The sequence below is a fragment of the Rhinatrema bivittatum genome, chromosome 6, assembly GCF_901001135.1.
Source record: "Rhinatrema bivittatum chromosome 6, aRhiBiv1.1, whole genome shotgun sequence".
Lineage (NCBI taxonomy): Eukaryota > Metazoa > Chordata > Amphibia > Gymnophiona > Rhinatrematidae > Rhinatrema > Rhinatrema bivittatum.
In genome coordinates, this window is record NC_042620.1 from 107,241,490 (window position 1) to 107,262,934 (window position 21,445).

The 21,445-nt window shown below is 46.7% G+C and overlaps 1 protein-coding gene across 1 annotated transcript; it reads left to right on the top strand.

The window, feature by feature from the left end:
- Positions 1–944: 944 nt before the first annotated feature.
- Positions 945–15,533, top strand: KLHL23 (kelch like family member 23). The gene is made up of 4 exons (XM_029605702.1): positions 945–1,126; positions 2,195–3,504; positions 5,464–5,616; positions 14,843–15,533. Exons 2-4 carry the CDS (start codon positions 2,295–2,297, stop codon positions 15,151–15,153), a joined length of 1,674 nt encoding a protein of 557 aa, XP_029461562.1. The 5' UTR covers positions 945–1,126; positions 2,195–2,294; the 3' UTR covers positions 15,154–15,533.
- Positions 15,534–21,445: the final 5,912 nt, after the last annotated feature.

The window sequence follows — 21,445 nt, forward strand, 5'->3', positions numbered from 1 at the left end:
GGCTAATAAATAAATAATGTACTGTACTCAAATCTGTAACAAGAGCCAATGCATATTACTCCACATTAAACTGGTATTTTAACACAGTTACAAACCTTTACTCATTGGGAGCCCAGGAAATTTGGTTGTGCACGGGTTAGGAAAATGGACACTCGTAAACTGAGCATCCGTTTCCTAACCTGACCGCCATCAAGATTTTTTTTTTTCATGCTGCTTCCTATAGTTCCTCCTACTTAGTATCAGGACCACAGAGGAGGAACCACAGAAAAGCAATAATTTCTGCTTTTTTTTTTTTTTTGAGCCCTTGATGTGCATCAAGACTTAATTCCAGCTCTAGGCCGGCATTAATTCTTGCGTGTAAAAACGTGTATGTCGGGTGTGTGGTGATTTTTTTTGCATCGGGGCAATAGCTAATAACTTCATTTACATGACTTTTACATGTGATGAGAGCTATTAGCTAAGAGCAAGTTTGGAAGCGTGTTTCAGACGCATTGGGTTTTAGCTTAGCGCGTTCAGACGTCCAAATCGTCCCATCACAGGCTAGCCTGAGCTCACGATATTGCATGGACCCCTATGCGCATATATATATATAAAAAAAAAAAAAAAGCAGGGTCTTTACTGAAAAACGGTCACTACTGCTTATGAAAATGATAGTGGGCGACTGCTAAGCGTGTGCTGGCTGATGGCAGGGCATTATGTTTTATTTTAGAAGCGCTGGGAAGCTCGCTCGAAATTATCTGCCTTTAGCTGATTGGCCTTGCTATTCACTGAGGATGGGGGGCGGGAGATTCCCCTGGCGCGGCGTCAGGTGCAGGCCGCGGGCTGCCTGTTGTTGCCATGGCAGCGCCAGGACCTTGCCGCGCGGTGCGAAGGGGGCGGAGAACTGGGAATAGAACGGCTCTGGGGGAAGGGGGGGGGGCAGAGAAGGAGGGGCGCACCGAACAGCTGGGACACCAAAATAGGAGCGTGATCTCCCCTCGCGGGCTGTCAAGTTAACTGCCTTCCAAAGATGGGCATTCAGCGCCCGCGCTGCCCAATGGCGAGGGTCCTGGGACTTGACAGCGAGTGGCGACCCATGGCCAGGGCTCTTTATCTCCAGGCGCTAGAAAACGGAGCCCGGGAGCAGGTAAACGTCGCCAGACTTTCTCTGCAGTAAAACAATGAGCACTGTGCACCGTGCTCTGCTCTCTCTTTGTGTTTCGCTGGGTTGTTTGCACACCTGCAACTGCCTGTGTGTGACACACACAGGGCCCGGTGCCGGGATTGACAAACAGTTTGCACACACACATTCCCCGATGTAAATGTCAGGTAACAATGTATTTCAATGATCAGGTTTATTTAAGGAGGCGCTAGTATGTGTAGCTGTCTAATGTAAAGACAGTGCAGGAGTGACAGGGTGGTTTAATGTAGTGCTTATGGGAGGAGGCTCGGAGGGGGGAGAGGGGAGAGGGGCTACCTACCCTTTATGTCCAGTAAATATGATGATCTGCATTTCTCTGGAGAAGAAAGACCGAGGGCGAGTTGTCTGGCGCCAAATAGAACTGACACCGTGAGGAAGAGCATTCGATGTTAGATAGATGATTGCTGCCCCTTTTTTTCTCATGGCCATGATATACAATAGGAAAAGGGCCAGTTATGCTACTGTATTTTTCCCATGCCAAATTTACAGTACAGACTTTTGGACTAGAAGAATGAAAAAGCCGTACAGGGACGGGATTTAGAATTTTGCCACCCCAAGGCACTTTTGGTGCTTCTAAAGTCCCACTTCTAGCAGAAAGAGTCAGTTACAGGGTAGCAGAAGGCTGTTCTCTGCTGAATGAGATTCCTCAGAGATGGGAAGCAACAAATCTTACCCAGCCTGCTGCCCCTAAATGTTTGCTGCCCTAGGCACAGATATAATGGGTGCTTGTTGACAAATCCAGGGCTGCCTACATGTGTATTTTGATTTTTCAGTAGATATAATTTAATAGCTTCTTTTTTCTACATGCAGTATGTTAGGACCTTATAACAGTGAAAATCTTTTTATATTAATTGAAAGCGATTGCTACATATGACTGTGAGAGGGGGTACAGGTAGGATGGTATTGCTTGTTGTACAGTACAACCTGATGCTCTAGTGAGAGTGGCAAGAAGATGCTGGGGGCTGGCAGCCAGCTGGTCCATACTCCCCTTTTTGCTTTTTTTTTTTTTTGTAGATGTCTGAACAGCTGCTGTCTACACTGATGAGCACAGATGACTGATGAAATATGTCACTGAACTAAAAGCACCCAGCTGGGTTATTGAACATTTTACAGCATGTCACTTAAAGGACAAGAAGATTATTCCTATATTTTTAGTGATGCTTCGCATCATGTGGACTTCCTGGATGCTTTTCGAACATTTTACATCAGTGGTTTGTTTACTGATATAACTCTGCAGTGTTCTTCTGGACCAGTCTTTCAGTGTCATAAAGCTGCTTTAGCCGCTTGCAGTCATTATTTTAAAGTGATGTTCACAGCGGACATGAAAGAAAAATCTAAAAATAAGATTAAGCTTTCTGGGATTGATCACAGCATACTTGAAGCCCTAATAAATTATACGTACACATCAGAGATAATAATAACTCAAAGAAATGTGCAAAGTCTTCTTCAGGCTGCAGATTTACTTCAGTTTGTTTCTGTAAAGAAAGCCTGTGAGCAGTTCTTGGTAAGGCATCTTGATGTAGATAACTGCATAGGGATGCACAGCTTTGCAGAATTCCATGTTTGTCCAGAACTGGAGAAAGAATCAAGAAGGATAATTTGTGCAAGATTTGAAGAGGTATGGAGACAGGAGGAATTTCTGGACATCAGTACCGAGAAACTACTTTATATTTTATCCAGAGAGAATCTAAATGTGTGTAAAGAAGAGGCACTGATGGAGGCAGTTATTAAGTGGACAGCTCATGAAGTGGGGAAAAGAACTGAATGTATTCATGACCTACTGAGGTGTATTCAAGTAGATTTAGATGAAACATATCTGAGGACAGCTTTAGAACTGCAAAAGCCATATCTGCTTAGTGAAAACAAGATTAGAGCTTTGATCTACTGTGCTTTGAAGCCCAAAACAAAGATTTCCAAACGATCCACAGCCAACATCTATGTTATTGGAGGGTATTATTGGCACCCTTTATCAGAGGTCCATGTGTGGGATCCATTGACTGACAATTGGATCCAAGGAGCAGAGATGCCAGACCACACAAGAGAAAGCTATAGCACCACCTGTCTAGGACCAAATATTTATATAACTGGAGGCTATAGAACTGACAACATAGAAGCTCTTGACACTGTTTGGGTCTACAACACAGAGACTGATGAGTGGGCAGAAGGCAATCCCATGCTCTCTGCGAGGTATTACCATTGTTCAGTTACCTTGGCTGGCTGTGTCTATGCTTTGGGAGGCTACCGAAAGGGAGCCCCAACTCCAGAAGCAGAGTGCTATGATCCTCTAAAGAAGGAATGGATTCACATTACAAACATGATTAAAGGTATGGAGCAGAATTTCTAACATTTCTTTCTTCCTTGGATTTCTCTCCGTTTGGGCGTGTTTATGCAAAAAAAACGCACTGCAACAGCCAGTGTTGTGATTACTTGGTGGAGTATGTCTATTGTTTAAAACAAATAACACTGTGCCTTTCATTATAGACCTGATTCATTAAGGTCTTTTCCCATAGCCACAGAGGAGTCAATTTTTCAAAAGCTTATGCATTCATAAAGCACTGTTTTACATGCAACCTGTATATAGGCCTTTTGAAAATTACCCTGGGGGATGTATGCTTAAAAGTGCGCACAGAAGCAATTGCACATATACTTTTACGCGTACTTGACAGAGCACTCTTGGGGCAGGGTTAGGGCAGGGAAACCATGTACTAAAATGGAAAGTATGTATGTGAATGTCCATGGGAAGATTTATACCTGCCTCCTATGGTGGCGTAAATGTGGGCATGCATTCTGTACTCACTCATTTTCAAAGCACGTTTAAGTCTGCTTCGAAAATGATGGCTGAGGTTCATATGCACTCTGTGCACGCGGACTTCAGCCCTAAGATCTGTTAAAAAACTGAGCTTAGAATGAAAAAAAAAAGGCCTAAGTGACTCAGCCTCTTACGTCACACAAAAATTGAATTGTCAACTAAAGGGTTTAAAAGAAAATGGAATACAGTTCACAGAAGGGTTAGGGGAAGAGTGCTTGCTTGATGAAAGTAAAATGTTTACTATAGCTTGCATTAAATATTGGTAATTAATACACAATAATCAACTGTGTCCAGAACAATAAAAAAAATTCAAATTCATATGAGAAAGCTAACCCCCTCACCCCCCAACCGTGTTTCAGCTGAAAAACAAGCACATCCCCATGGAAAGGGGAATGCAATCTTGTGACTCAGCAGTTATGGACACGACAGAGCTATGGCTGGTCCAGAGAGATCTAAGGTTTTAAAATAGTCAGCCCTAGTGGAATTAATGGCCCTGTTAAAGAACACCACAAGCAGCTACACCTCGCTAAACTTAGCAGAAAATTGGAAAAGGAGCTGTTAATTTCACCGAATCAATGCCTATCAGGATGAGCAGCAGTTCTTTTTTATTGCACTAAAATTTAACTCCAGATGCAGTAAACAAATGGTATGTTAATGCATCGGGAGTTAAAAATGTGTGCACAAACCCAAGGTAAAATGTGTGCTCAGATAATGTTGATCTCACATTTTAACTCAGGTGGCGGGGGCAGGGGGTGGCACGGGTGGTGTCTCAGACATGATTTATGGGCACAAAAATCATGTTTTCTTCACAGAAAACAAGCTTTGTATGCACAAAGCATTTTTTGTGTACATTAATCCCAAGTACAGTTCAGGATACCAGAACTCCTTCTTCTGCCCAAAGACTAGCACTGGAAACTTTATTCCACTTTCAACTAGCTGTAAAATTTCCTACACTAAATTTATTTATTTCTCAGTTTTATATTCCGCAAAATCCAAAACCTGAGTTAAGCCAGTGCATCTCTCTGCACTGGGGATAATAGCTAATGCCTTAATTAACATGGAAACTCCATGCCAGGGCGCTAAGCAGCATACACAGTTTTTATTTGCAAACCTCCTTGCTGCATTGGGAGTACAGTCTGCGCACAATCGCAGGTAAAACTGTGCGCCCTGCTGAGCACACTTTATTATATCGGGCCTGTATTTAGGGGTATGTGATGTACTTTTAGCTTATTTCTAAGGCCCAGGAGTGTTGTTGCAATAGTTGAGCTAAAAGGAAGAGATTAAACAAACAAAAAAAAAAAGCTGCCAAGCAAAGACACAGACTGCCTGATCATTTCTGTCAATTTCAGTATAAAAAGCTCTTGATTATGATTTCAGACCATCTTGCCATCGGCAAAAAGCTGAACTGTGTAATCGCAGTTGAAGTGACCTTGTGTGAAAAAACTGACAATGTGCTATACAATTAACTAAATAGGTGTTGGAAATGCCACAGCTTGCGTCTTGCGTGATGTCATCTATGTAACAGGAGGTCACTATGGTTACAGAGGAAGCTGCACCTATGAGAAAGTTCAGAGCTACCGCTCAGATATCAATGAATGGAGTACAGTCACAACTAGTCCACACCCAGGTAAAGAGAATGTTTTCCTGATGACTGCTGCAATTCTAGACTTGGACTGTTATTATATTACCTTTCCACTTTGAGATATAATTTCAGGTATTCATCTATTCAGTAAAAAAACCTCAAATACATTCTTTTTTTTAGTACTTTATTATTTTTTTTAACAAAAGCAGACAGGTAAATGCAACAAATATCAAGCAGAGAGATAACATGCCACAAATAATTCATATAATATAAACATACAGGACCACACTCACTCGCAACCACCCTGAACATAAATGACTCCAAGACAAATAAGTTGGGAAAACAAAGGCCGCAGCTTTATTCACAAATGGTCCGAGCCCTAAAACATCGACCATTTATTGTTAAGGGATCTCAACATTTCCTCCCCCGTCTATCCGCCACTCCGGCAGGATAGCCTTCACCAGCCACCCGGCTTACATAATTGGCACTCACTCCAAGTTCCGGCCTCCGTTGTCCTCCGACAAGGAGCCAACCTGAGTGGACCCCTGCCTCCGCCTGCCAGGGGTCTGGCCCCAGCAGTCCCCGCCTCCTTCCAGCAAGGGACCACCCCCTGACAACAGCCCAGTTGTCAACCATCACATGTCTCCTGTTGAAATCCCTTTACCATCAACCATCGCTTTAACTCTGCTGGCTCGGACCAAGCACCCCAGCTGCGACGACCTGCCCAAAACACAACTTGTTCAGTTCCATATACAAACAGTGAACAATATCACCAAATAGGGTGGGTGGGAGGGAAGCAAAACTGTCTCGCCTACCCGCCGCCGAACGACTAACTAATGTTCCCTCCTGAAGCTCTGTAACTTCAAATAGCTTTCCCCCAATCAGATTCCGTCCCCTCACCCCCCAGCCAATCACAAGCTGCCACTCAACCTCCCGTCCTGCACTACCTTCCATGCACCCGGCACCCCCCCCCCCCCCTCCTCAAACGGACCTCCAACCTCCCTTCTCGTCCCCCCCCCCTCCCCCCACCAACGCTCCTCGAGTGCGCCCTTCGTCATATTATGTGATCTCCGTGGACACAAGGTCCACTTTGACCGTCATAATATAAACATACAGGACCACACTCACTCGCAACCACCCTGAACATAAATGACTCCAAGACAAATAAGTTGGGAAAACAAAGGCCGCAGCTTTATTCACAAATGGTCCGAGCCCTAAAACATCGACCATTTATTGTTAAGGGATCTCAACATTTCCTCCCCCGTCTATCCGCCACTCCGGCAGGATAGCCTTCACCAGCCACCCGGCTTACATAATTGGCACTCACTCCAAGTTCCGGCCTCCGTTGTCCTCCGACAAGGAGCCAACCTGAGTGGACCCCTGCCTCCGCCTGCCAGGGGTCTGGCCCCAGCAGTCCCCGCCTCCTTCCAGCAAGGGACCACCCCCTGACAACAGCCCAGTTGTCAACCATCACATGTCTCCTGTTGAAATCCCTTTACCATCAACCATCGCTTTAACTCTGCTGGCTCGGACCAAGCGCCACAGACACAGGCATCCTATGTCCTGTGACCCCCCAAAGATGCGGCCTCGGCTACTTTAGGAAATAATACTTCCAGTACCTCCTGAATGGAATTTAAGAACAAATCAGTACCCAGGAAGGACAAATGAACCCCATCGGAGCCAAATAGCCCCGTACTCTTACCCCATGACCATTCGTGACGGACGTGCCTCCCCCCTAAGCGAGCCAACCAGGAACCAATCTGTTGGTTAGCTTTGGATCTGCTACGTTTCCACATCACATTATTCCATTCAGTAGGTCTAGCGATTATATCCGACCAACACAGGACGGTGGTAGGCAATAAGATTGACACAGTCATCAAGTCCTTTCGGACAATGCTGATGAATTGCCTGCCAGCCATCCGTCCCCAGTCATTTCCCCCCAGATGAATCACCACAACACGAGGCGGTCTGAGACGTGTGCATTCGTTCTTCACATACGGAACCAACTCGTCCCATCGCATGCCTCTCCGTCCCATCCAATGCACTCGCACCCCTCTGTTCTGTAGATCCAAATGAGGACCATAAGGCCGGCCTTGCGCGTGCTTATGTGCCCAATGTATATATGAATGTCCGATAATCCAGACCGACATATCAGCGGACACTGCACCTAAAAGAAACAACAATTAGTCGCCTTTCTTTGACATCCCCCCTTTTAGGCGGATATAGCCTTTATAGGCACTGGACCTCCACCGTCCGATCCTCTGTATCACCCCACCGGATAATCCCGCCCCCGCCGCAGAGGTTGCCGCTCCAATTCGAAACGAGTGAGTTCCAAATCGCCTCCCCTCCAATCCGATCAGGACCAGCGCCCGACGAAGTACCGCTTTAAATTGGTACCTGGTCAACGGACTTAGATTCTCGTGCACCAAAAATGGCGACACTCCCTCAGGCCGCGATCTACAATATTGAATTGCATTTGCCACCGGGCAGGTATTCAAGCCTGGCACAGCAGTCAACATCACAGATGACCCGCGACCTTGTTGATCTGTCTTAGAACGGGGAATACCAAGTACCACCGATCGATTTGTCACAATGACATGCTTGGCCAAGAGTCCCAAATCGTCCGTGCTACTGCCCGTTCGCGCCACTAATTCGCTGATCCTGAAGGCCCCGAAAAAAGCGAAAACAAAAGCCAAACGGAATAGCAGTATTTCATAATTGGACGAGCACAGCGTACCTACGGCTTCCCATAACCGAATCAAGATATCATGCGTGATGGGCAAACGATAGTCTGCTCGCTGCCCCACTTCACGCTGCCACCCCGCCAACAACCTACGTACTACAAAACGCCCCGAAGGAAAACCCCAGCCATGAACACGCATAAAGAAAGAAAATCCCGCCAATTGCTGACTCACCGACGACCTCGCATAACCATGCACTCTAGCATGTTCAATAAAACGCACTAGAGCCACGTCGGAGATAGGGCCACCGTGCCAACCCAGAGACGACAAAAATGCCGTCACCCTTCGAGCTCCATTAACGTAACCTGTCCAAGTCGATGTTGCTAATGAAGCTCGCAGCATAGTCCAGGCTTCGGGGCACCAAATTTCCAAAGGGAAGTAGGAACCGGCGTTCCATAAGGCTCCGCCTCCGGCGCTAATTCTCGAAATGTCTCCCACTTGAAACGAGAAAGAGAGTCGGCCACACCATTAGAAACCCCCGGCACGTGCCGGGCCCATATCGTAACATTCAAGGACATACAATACAAGATCAGAGCCCGCAACAACTCCGAAACTCGAATGCATTTTGCCGATCTTTTATTGATGACCTCGACCACCCCCATATTGTCACACCAAAAGACGACTCTCTTTCCCCGTAAACGCGCACCCCACACATGCACCGCTACCACAATTGGGAACAATTCCAAGAATGTGATATTTTTTGTCGCTCCCGCCTCCACCCACGTACCAGGCCATCTCGCCGCACACCATGACCCTTGAAAATAGGCACCAAAACCCGTAGACCCCGCCGCGTCAGTAAACAACTCCAGATCGTGATTAGATGACGGGTCAGACTGCCAAAATTCCACACCATTAAAACCAACTAAAAAGGTATCCCAAATTTGCAAATCCTCCCGTATTCCTTTGGAAACCCGTATGCGATGATGACGCTTCCTAACGCCGGACATGGCGTGTGACAATCTCCTCAGGAATACCCGACCCATAGGAATTACCCGGCACGCGAAGTTAAGGCTACCCGTTAACGATTGTAATTCCCGCAGTGTCAGTTTACGTCTGCCCAATGCCTCACTCACCAAATTCCGCAACCGCTCCACCTTCGTAACGGGCAGCCTGGAAACCATTTCCGCTGAGTCTAACTCAATCCCGAGGAAAGTCAATTTCGTACAGGGACCTTCCGTCTTGCTCTCGGACAATGGAATACCAAATTCCCTCGCCACATCTTTGAAAATGCTCAAGACCTGTTCGCACTCGTCCGAGTCGGCCCCTCCCACACACAGGAAATCATCCAAATAATGAACCATCTTATTAGACCTAGCTCTTATCTGAACCACCCAGTGCACAAAGGAACTAAACGCTTCGAAATAAGCACAAGCTATGGAACAACCCATAGGCAAGCACTTATCGAAATAGTAACCTTGCTGAAAACGAAATCCCAGCAGATGAAAACTATCAGGATGTATAGGCAGCAAACGAAACGCCGACTCAATATCAGCTTTCGCCATCAAAGCGTTTGGACCACAACTTCTCACTGCCCGAACTGCCGAATCAAATGACGCATAACGCACTGTACATAACTCTTGAGGAATCCCGTCGTTTACGGACTTACCCTCAGGAAAAGATAGATTATGTATAAGCCTAAATTTTCCTGCTTCTCTCTTGGGAATAACCGCCAGTGGTGATAAGACCAGATTTGGAAAAGGTGCCTCCGGGTACGGACCCGCGATCCTGCCTAGGACTAACTCCTCACTCAATTTTTTCTGAACCACTCCCACTAGCCTTCGTACGGACGGACAATTACTCCCTCCCCCCACGTCCCCTCCCCCCGTGAAAGGAATGCGAAAACCTCTTGAAAAACCCTGCAGAAGCAGTTCCGCCGCCGCTTGGTTTGGGTACAATCGTAACCAAGGCGACATCGCCGCAATATGAACCGGCGTCCAAGCCAATTCAAATCCCTGGTTTGTTCCCACCCTTGGCCTGTTGGGCCGCAGAGGAACCTTCACCTTGCCGTTTGAGGCATCGCAAGGCAGGGTGGGCTGCTCCGCATATGGAACAGGCGTGCCTGAATTTGCAATCGGGGAAGTTGCAATTGGAACGATTAAATCGCCAGCAGATGTCGCTACGCGCCACCCCTCCCTTTCCTCCCCCTCCGCTCGAGAACTCTTTCCGAAAGGACCGATTTAAATTTGCCCCCGAGACCAAACTCTGCCCGGGCCCCACACTCGACACCTTGGAGGCCATCTGGGTTAACCACAGGCCTACGTCCTGAGTACCCCAAGTAATAAATTTATTTTCTTCCATCCTGTCTCGGAACCTTTCGTCATAGTTTAACCATGACCATCCTTCGTAAGTTTTACTAGCTGCCAGAATCGAGTCTGCGTAAGCTAACAGCGACCCATACTGAGAGGGATCCTTTTTCCCCACTACGCTAGCTAACCTCAGGAATGCTCTCATCCAATTATGGATATTTCGTGCAACTTTTTGTTGCACCCCCGGAAAACGGTCGCTCTTACTTTTCTTCTTCTTTTCTTTACGCCTTCCCCGTCTACCTTCCAACAACTGGAAGATATCAATGAATTGCCTCCGCCAAATGCGCTTGCGAATGGATTTTGGCACTTCCTCCCACAGTTCCGTTAACGCCACTAATGCTGGGGCACCTCGTACCGTAGCTCCTCCCACCATCTCGCCTTTCTTTGACGCCCCTTCCTCAGATGAACTAGAAGACGATGAAGAAGAAGAAGAAGAGGAAGAGTCCGAGGAGCTAGAACGGGCCCTCTTCCTCCTCCTCTTAGTCTTCCCCGACCCCGCTGATCCCTTTTTCCCACAACTATCGTTGTCAATTTCGCTGCTCTTCCGACCTTCACTTACTTGCCCCGTGCCAGCCCTCCGCTCTCCCCTATCCTCATTACTACCAGAACCCCTGATCTGTTGAACCTCCCTCGCACCTTTCTTAGGGAAAATTACCCACTCACCAACTGGATCGGAATCCCCCACCATCGTGTCTGCTAGCATCATCCGTTCACGCTGCCCAGCTAGAACCTCCCTCGGAGCCACACTCCTCCATGAATCCTGTCCTGAAGGACCCGGCAATTCTCCGTCATCCGCAGGCTGATCCACCTGTGAAGACAGGGCACCAGAAGGGGAAAAAAGGCCAGCACCCACCAACATGCTCCGCCCTTCCGCCAAGCCCCGCCCCTCCGCTCCCCGCCTGTTCAGCGGCTGAAATTCCCCCTCGCTGCTCGCCCTGACGACACTCCCACGACCCCGCCCCAATCCGTCGCTGGTCCGGGCGTCACCTGGGGCCCGCTGCCTTTCACCCCTCTGCAGTGGCCTAAAACTCTCCTGCCTCGCACCTACCGCATTTCCCCCCTGAAATGCCTTCCATCCATATTCCCATGAACCGACGTCCCCACACGAGGAGAGCAATTGCCGCCCCCGGCCCATCCCCCTCCTAACAGATCCACGCCCCCCACCGATCGAGCTGACTCCCCTAACGCCTTTAGCAACGCCTCCTTCTATCTCCCTTTCGGACCCACTGCTAACCCTGTCTGCTCGTGCAACCCCTCTGCCCGTAAAAACAGCCTGCCGGTCTACCAGCCCCTCAACCACACCTCGCGAAGGCACATTCACAGCCTCTCTCCCAGCTCCTTCATATCTCGCCACCGAATCTGCCCGAATAGCAGCCCCTGCCCCACTCGGTCCCGCCCCCTTGCCTACCTCCGAAACTGGGCCTCGCACTCGATCACCACTCGCTACCCCTCTCCGGACTCCTCCCCGCCCAAACCCTCGAGGCCGAACAATACGAACGGACCGCCCCCGCTCCGCCCGCTCTGAATCTCCGGCCGTTGAGGTGAAAGAAAAAGAGCTAAGGCTCGCACCTCGGGCTGATACCCTCCCCCCGGCACTTCCCCGAATCTCACCTCGAAGGCCGCCTCCACCCCCGCCCTGCTCTCTGCTCACCCAGTCGCCGCCGACATCCTCCTCGAACTCCACCTCTTCTCTAAAGCCGGGCACCCAGGCCGCCTCCTCCGATTCAGGATCCGCTGCCATCTCACCGCCGCGTTCTCGCTCTGCCTGCTCCCACGATCCTGCCATGCCTCAGACTCCAAACGCCGATCCCTGCACGACTCCCGTGGGAAACAATGGCCCCTTACAACAAATTAAGCACCAATCGAACTACCCGCCAAAAAGTAAGTACCGAATTAACCCGCACAAGCAAAACTGTCTCGCCTACCCGCCGCCGAACGACTAACTAATGTTCCCTCCTGAAGCTCTGTAACTTCAAATAGCTTTCCCCCAATCAGATTCCGTCCCCTCACCCCCCAGCCAATCACAAGCTGCCACTCAACCTCCCGTCCTGCACTACCTTCCATGCCCCCCGCCCCCCCCCCCCCCCCCCCCTCCTCAAACGGACCTCCAACCTCCCTTCTCGTCCCCCCCCCTCCCCCCACCAACGCTCCTCGAGTGCGCCCTTCGTCATATTATGTGATCTCCGTGGACACAAGGTCCACTTTGACCGTCATTTTGGGAGTGGTTGGGCCTGTTTACTAAGGCTTTTTTCCTATGATATGTCTATGGGAAAGAAGCGTGGTAAATCAGGCCCATTAGGGCCAGAATTTCTCTCAGATGTTGTCACATTTATTTTTATTTTAAAACATGTCTTCTTTTCACTTACTGTAATGCAGTTAAAAAATTGTGCTTGTGCCAGTGAGCTGAGGAAGGAATATGCTTACAAAAAATTATATACCAGGCTACGTGTACTGGCTATCTCACTAACTGAACCTGCCCCCACCCCCTTCAAAAACAAAACAGAGGAGAGATGCATTTCTCTCCAATACCTCAGAAACAAATAGTAGGAATCAGCTTATAGGGAGACTTCCAGTAGCACCACATAGTTGCAAAGTATGCAGGTTTTATACCCATGGACCTTCCAGTATTTAAAAAGGGAAACAATTGGGTAGTTTCCCTTTGAAAACTGCCTACAAATTGAATGGGTAAGAGAGCACCCGCTTACTCTGTGATGCCTCTTTCTCTGTGTGGCAGAATGGGGGCCCAAACACCGTGCATTTCATTTCAAAATCCAAATGTAGGCACATTGCTCATGACCCCGACCTAAACACATCTATAGGAACTCCTCTTTTTATACCTGCTAAAAATATGTGTGTGGTGCAAGCCTGTGTGTACTGTTAGCCACTCAGAAGCAGGGGAGCATTTTCAACCTGAAAAACCCGGACTTAGTTTCCCCAGCTAAATTCCTTTGAAAACTATCCTTTTTGTATCTCCCAATCAATCATAATTACAGTTTCCACATTTTTCCAAAACCATTGTGCTCATATATATACACCACATGTGTACAATGCCCAACATGCCCACATCCCCCCAGCAAAACTTGGCAGTACAAAATAGCCATGAATAGGTGTGATGAATGAATGTGATCATGAGCTTAAATTGCTGGCAGTGCATAGAAACACCATATGCCTTTCCCATCATCATCATCCAAGAATACATTTTTTTTTTTGGCTTTCTATTCTGACTTTCCAGAGTAAGTTCAAAGTGGATTACAACACTTCCGATATGATAAGTCTCTTATCCCAAAGAGTTTATAATCTAAGTGGGTGCCTAAGGCAGTGAGAAATATCCCTTGTGATCTTGGGCAAGTCACTTTAGGAGTGGGAGAAGCAGAATGTGAATTCTGGATTTCCCCATCTCTCAGCCAATTGCTTTAACCAGTAGGCCATGCCTTCCTCCACAGCATTCATAACAAGCTGGAACCCATGCACACACACAGGTGACTTCAAAATACTGGCATATTGGGAGACATCTATTTTGTCATCAGTCCCTTTTCTACAAAAGATGGACTCTGTATTTTCAGTGCAAACTGCAAATAACCCAAAAGCCTTGACATGCTCTCTCCTCTCTAGTATAATAACTACTAAACACAAATGAGGGAACAAACTTCCTTATTGGCTGGTTTTGGTATCATATACAGGTGGTTGCCACTGGCTTATAATCTCATACCAATAATTTCATGTTTCCTTTTTTTTTTCTTTTTTAAGATATTGTCATTGCATCTAAAAGTTTTTTTTACTTGTGTAACGACTTTTCTCCTCTTCATATATTTCATGCAGACCTTCTAGTTCATATTTTGAAATATCAGTACTTATCTTAATATTCATAACCAGGTGATTTGTAAAGTCTCTTGTGATGTCTTCACTGAGGAAAATGACAAACATGTCTGGAATTGCCAGACCTGCTGGGCGGTGGGGAACTGGAACTGTTGCCACACCCTCTGTTCTTCCACTCCAAGTACAGGCCTAGGCTGCCTGTGTGTAACCAAGCCTGCCATCGCCACCAAAAATTCCCTTTTATGCCAGGGAAAGAGCGACTTCCACAACCTTGTTCTTCATCATCTGCAGGGGGTCCTGCTCCCGAATTGTTTTTAAGTTGCTGGCTTGGGCATTGCTGTTTTCTTATGCTACAGTGAGTTCAATGTTAAATTAAAAAAAAATAAAATTTCCTTTCTTTTCTCCAAGAATATGGATTATGCTCCATTCCCCTACAAAACAAACTTTATCTTGTGGGTGGACAGACCTCAACTACCAACTGCTATGACCCAGAAAAGAATGAATGGCTGGAGATGGCACATACAATGGAAAGACGGATGGAGTGCGGAGCTGTTGCAGTGAATGGATTCATCTATGTGACTGGAGGGTATTCTTATTCAAAGGGAACCTACCTTCAGAGCATTGAAAGATACAATCCTGAGCACGATGAGTGGGAAGTGGTGGGCAATCTTCCCAGTGCTATGCGGTCCCATGGCTGTGTATGTGTGTACACTGTGTAACAGACCTAGTCTTCCTTTGAAGGACGAAAGGAAGCACAAGATGTAGCAAACTCACTGCACACTAAGGTCCAAATTTAAGGCAAAGTCTGACAATGCTTTTTGTGGGAACTTCATAAGCCTTGGGCAAAAGGTGCAATGGTTCATGTTTGTACAAACTGACTTGTAGGTTTTTTAAGTAATTTCGTAAAATATTATTAAGAAAAATGTAACTGTACGCAAATGTAAAAAAGGGGTACGAGAGCGAATATTTTATTAATATTTAAACATGGCAACTTTGAATTTTCATTTTTAAAAGGTCAATCTAATGATCTGATTGCTCTACAAGCTAAAGAAAGGGATTGTTTTATCTGACATGTTTTCACCCTGATAAAGCCTCAGAAGAAGGGAAACTGGCACAGATGCATGTAGTATAAATTGTTGAATGTCACGGAGTGCGAGTCCTTGGGCTATGGTAAGGTTATTACTACCCAGCTCGTGAGAACAGCTGGGCCCACACCGACAGCAGGCAGACCTGCTATGCTAGGGCAGATAAGGCCTCACCTATACCAGCTTCTTCCCCCGCAGTTTGAGCCCATTGGATGAATATCCACAGCAGGAAGGACTGTCCACAGATCAAGCAGGCAGCGGTCAGACGGGGTGTCCATGGCCAGGCAATGGGTCGAGGGAGGTGGAGGACAAGACAAACAGAAGTCAGGTAGAGTTCAGGCAATGAGAGAGTCAGAGGGGCAGGGAGAGCAAGGGGCACGGACAAGCGAGGGCTGGAGTAAGGCAGACACTGGGACTAGACAGGAATGAGGGAAGATTTGAACAAGGCAAAGTGGGAGACAAGCAGGAACTGGGAAAGCAAGGAGCAAAAAAGGAACAGGGCAGGTAAAGGAGAGGAGCAAGGCAGGCAGCAACTAACACCATCGATATGCAGGAGGACCTGTTGCTGAGCCATCGGCTGGAAGATCAGCTGGGGTTTAAATGCCCAAGTCACGGTGACATCATCCATCTGCGCCGTGGGATGTTAGTGGCATCAGATGCATACACATGCGCACCTAGGGGAAGCCCGAGTGATGGCAACGACTTGTAGTTGGAGGCGGCAGCAGCAGCATGCAGGGTAAGTGAGGGCCAGCCGCTGTCGGCAAACATTACTCCCCAAAAACTAATACTACATTTATATTAAACTTCATGGTATTAATTTCCAAACAATTTTATTTATCTTCCACCTTTTGTGACACTTCAAAGTGGATTGCATTCAAATACTGTAGGTGTTTCCCTGTTGCCAGGAGGCTCACAATCTTTGTTTTATACCTGAAGTAATGGAGGGTAAAGTGACTTGCCCAAGCTCACAAGGAACATCCATGGAATTTGAATCCTGGCTTCCCTAGTTTGCAGCCTGCTGCTGTAACCACTAAGTTACTATTTGACATTTTCAGCTATTACTATTATTACCCATAAGGTCTAGATTACCTGTTTCATGCCTCTAGTGTTTCTTTAGCTTTTATTTATTGGTCTTCAAGGTGATCATCTCTAATTATAGCCACATGACCTTTTTTTTTTTTTTAACAATCCTTCTATAAATTGCCTCTATAAATTGTCATATGCATTATCTGTGCGACAGCTCTGAGGCTTTCTGATAAGGACTAGCTCAACAACACCTAAACTAGGTAGAGTAACAATAGTGGAAATAATAGAGTAGGAGCAAGTTTCTGAAACATTAAACAATCTCTTAACTAAGAATGAAATGAAAATACAAACAGGTGAAAAAGTGCACACCTTTAAAGCATATACTAATAGCTGAATACGTGGAAGATTAGAGCAGCAGGCGGGCAGCCAGGGTTCAAATCCCACTGACCTTGGGCAAGTCACTTCACCCTCCACTGCCTCAGCTACAAGTATAGATTGTAAGCCCTTTGGGTGACAGGGAAATGTCTACAGTAAGTGAATGTAATCCACTTTGAAGTGGCTTACCAGTCACAAAAGGCAGGAAAAAAAAGTGTGACACAAAGGCACATTTCAGGCATGTCCTTGCTTTCTCCGAATGTCCCTCAGAGGTCCTCTCCATGGACAGACCACGAAAGTTGGTAGGGGAATCTGAGGGTTAGCCAGGGCCTCTCCTGCCAAACTTTAACCACAGAGAGTGGCCTGAAATACCTACGGCTAGGCAAGCACAGTGAAGATTCTAGGCATTTTTTCATGGATGAAACATCTACAAAGAAGGATCTTAATCATTTTTGTACTAACCTGTGGGATTTCCAGTGGAAGTTTACTACTCATGCAAATTAACTATGTAGAAAATGTGGATGCAAATCTAAGCTACATGGATGGCTGGAAAAAAAAAGAAGAAACTAGCCCTCACTGAGATGTACTTATCTTTCTTGTGAAGATATCTTCATGTACATTTTTCACAGAATTCTCAGGTAATGAGCTGCTTTGTATGATATTGTATTGCAGCAGTTAATTATCTCAGAACTGTAGTAAACTTTCACAAACTATATACTACACAGAAAGGGGCCATTTTGTGATTTGTTTTGCAAATGGGCCCTTTTTGCATTAAACCCCCCCAAATCCTGGTGCTTTTTTGCATTTTGGACCATTTTAATACATGTTGGCTTCCTCTGTAAAACAAATCACACTTTAGTACTGTAACGCCTTGTATACCAAAGACAGTCTGTTGGTGAACACTACTACAACATCCAAATCCTTTTTCCCTCTGCAGTACTCCAAAATATGTTATTGGTTAATGTTTTCTTCCTATCAGGCCACAGCTGCAAAATCATGGTGGAGGCTTCAAATCCATTCTCATCTATAACAACATGAATACAATTTATTAATGTCACTCATTGTAAATACAGGGCCTTTTTCCCAAGCTGTGTGCAAAACCCCTCTGTTTATAACCAAATCTCAGTCATGTGCTAATCTCCATGGGCACATGATGACAGTTCAGAGGCGAGCCTTGGGATAATAAAGAGAACAAAAAAAATAGAGCCCCTAACACTCTTTTCCCAGCTTCCTCTGGAAATACTGTCCCAACCATCTGTGCACAGTCTGAGGAATGGATTGGATATACCTTAGAACAGTGGTCCCCAACCCTGCCCTGGGGGCCCACCAGCCAGTCGGGTTTTCAGGATATCCACAATGAATATGCATGAGAGAAAATTTGCATGTTATGGAGGCAGTGCATGCAAATTTTCTCTCATGCATATTCATTGTGGATATCTTGAAAACCCGACTGGCTGGAGGGCCCCAGGACAGGGTTGGGGACCACTGCCTTAGAATACGGGTGTTTCCTAGCTGGACACCTTTTCCTCGAAAAGCAATAATATACTGCTGCTTCTCCCCTTTCACCGCTGACTTGCTTTGGATACATAATTCACGGATCATGAAGTTCCTCAAAGAAATGGCAACGTCCTGCCCCCACACAGTAGCTCTCCTTTCTCTCTCTGACCACTCCCCAGTACAGTTCTAAACCAAACAATGTCAAAGGCTTTCCAATGGAATTTACACTGGTCCATTCCATAATCAGCTGAGATTTCCATGTTCTTGCAGCCTTCCACCATAGAAGGCAAAAGTCCTGCAGCGTTTCCTTCACTTCTTTTCAGTGGCTGCTCTAGTAGAGTCCCCTCCTCCAGAGGCCCATTCCTGTGCTTTCTGGGAGTTGCAGTTTCCTTTTCTCTTTTTCCGTTACCCTTGGCTTGAGGAAGGGATGCAAAGCTTACTGGTTGCATTTGTGGCACGCCTTCGCCACATTCACGTTTAGTTTTAACTGAGGCAGGGGCTGCTGAAGTTACCTTTAGGAAACAATTCTAAAACAGTTAATCTTACCCTGGCAGGATGTGGGACTCAGGTGTTGCTACCTGTAGCAGGGGCTGCCCTCAGCAGCTTCTTGCCATGTTTATGCCTCAATTCTGTTTTGTAACAATACTCAAATACTATACCCAAACTGTAATAACAAGATACAATATGAAAAAATTTATACAACTTGTTATGTATGGGGGATGTGGATTGAGCGTGCCTTCATACGATGCCAACCTGTGAAGTTTGGCTATCGTGTATGTGAGCCTTAAATGGCTTCTAAATCATTAGGCACCTCAATACAGGTTTTAAATTTATGGTTGTGTCCACGGGTTTGCGTGCTCTGCAAATTGTTTTTTCTAGATATTCAAGCCACCACTTGTATTATACTTGCGTGTGTGTAGTCAATCTTGTGCTGCCGACACCAAGGCGTTTCGGAGCTTGTGCTCCTTCTTCACGGGCTTTGCTTTGACAAGAGAGACCGCAAAAACACTGTGGCAATTATTGCTGTGGCTGTTCGAATGGTCGTGGACTGTGGCGCTGGAGACGCTGGTTGTCATGCTCCGTGTTCTGAAGCCACGGCTGCCTTAACCTGCTCCTCTGGCTAGCGCGCTAGCCCCGTGAGGAACCCCGTGAGGAACCACCAACCTGCTCCTCTGGCTAGCGCGCAAGCCAGAGGAGCAGGTTAAGGCAGCCGTGGCTTCAGAACACGGAGCATGACAACCAGCGTCTCCAGCGCCGCAGTCCACGACCATTCGAACAGCCACAGCAATAATTGCCACAGTGTTTTTGCGGTCTCTCTTGTCAAAGCAAAGCCCGTGAAGAAGGAGCACAAGCTCCGAAACGCCTTGGTGTCGGCAGCACAAGATTGACTACACACACGCAAGTATAATACAAGTGGTGGCTTGAATATCTAGAAAAAACAATTTGCAGAGCACGCAAACCCGTGGACACAACCATAAATTTAAAACCTGTATTGAGGTGCCTAATGATTTAGAAGCCATTTAAGGCTCACATACACGATAGCCAAACTTCACAGGTTGGCATCGTATGAAGGCACGCTCAATCCACATCCCCCATACATAACAAGTTGTATACATTTTTTCAATTCTGTTTTGAGCATCTTTGTTAGCCCTTTGCTACATTTAAATTCTACGTGAAATAGTACCCCTACTCTTTGACTTTCCCTGCCTTTTAAAGATAAGGGCTGAATGTCTTCTGCCCCTCTGAAATCTGACGAGGTAGGCTCACCCTCACAAGTACATAAGCCTCCAAATTTTAACTGGCAACTGAAGTTAAAATCTTTTCCCTACTGCATGTTTACTTTGCTTAAAATCCTATCCAATAAAGAAATCTCAGGGGCAGAGGTACTGGGAGAGGAGGCAGCTATAGCAAGGCCACTTGCAGCCACAGTACAATCTTAAATTCTGGTCCTGCTGGCAGGGCAGCCTAGCTCACCTGTTTTTAATTTATACACTGTGTATAAAATCAGCATAATGGGAGTGCAACTGGTGCGCACTTGGTTGCAGCAGCTGCTAATGCGTGCATACAGAAGCAATATCCAGCAGTGTTGCCAGATTTGAAATGGGGTTTATAGCCTAGAAAAAGTCTAAATAAATAAATAAAATAAAAAACTTTGTAGCCCAAGAAACCCAGGGAAAAGAAGGTCCCAAATCCAAAAGCAGCCAAATTTTCAAAAGATGAATAAAGGTTAAAATACAGTAAATTAAACACAGAAACTTAGAAATGATAACAGAAAAGGAACAATGGTCCATCCAGTCTGCCCAGCAAGCTTCCTATTGTAGTATCTACCATGCCGTGCAGGTTACCCCCATGTATCAGTAAGTGCTGCTTGTGCTTGACATACTTTGCTTAAGGACTTTGCCATAGAAGCAGTCCTGTGGTTTTTTCCTTAATGTCTGTGGAGCAGTACCCTAGACTGTAAAATAGTCATGACACATGTTGGTTCCCTCCGAATCCAAATTCTTCTTTTCCTCCACCCCCCACCTCCCTCCTTTGAGGCAGGGAGCAATGTTGCAGTTGCATCAAAAGCATCAAGGCTTATTGGTTAAGGGTAGTAATCCCATGCCTTCTGTGCAGGTTACCCCCATGCTTATCAGTTCCCTAGACTGTAAAACTCAGGGCCCTCATTGGTTGCTGTCTGAATCCAATTCCCCTTTTCTCCTGCCTGTTGCGTCCGTCAGTCTCAGACGGCTTCGACCTTTGTGTCTCACCTTTCGCTCTGCGCTCCCCGCTAGCCTTGGGAAGATGGCTACCGCCGTGTCTGCATGCCGCTCTCTCTGGCATCCCCAGAACGGCTATGGCAAAGCCTCACGCCATGTTTCTCCTAAGGGCCTCCAAGGGTATGCGCGCGCACGCCACCCACGTCTTTATCCACGTCATGGCGGGAACCTCAGGGGCGTCACGCCATACGGGTATTTAGCCTGCCCTTGTTTGCTAGCTCATCGAGTTAGCAAGGATCGTGAATGGATGGAAAGCCTCCGGTCTGAGC

Bases quoted from the DNA above. Each gene is read 5' to 3' on its own strand.
- KLHL23 (XM_029605702.1), top strand. From the start codon at position 2,295: ATGTCACTTAAAGGACAAGAAGATTATTCCTATATTTTTAGTGATGCT. The intron at 3,505-5,463 runs GTATGGAGCAGA...TTAACTAAATAG, and splicing joins CATTACAAACATGATTAAAG to GTGTTGGAAATGCCACAGCT. The intron at 5,617-14,842 runs GTAAAGAGAATG...CTTTTCTCCAAG, and splicing joins CACAACTAGTCCACACCCAG to AATATGGATTATGCTCCATT.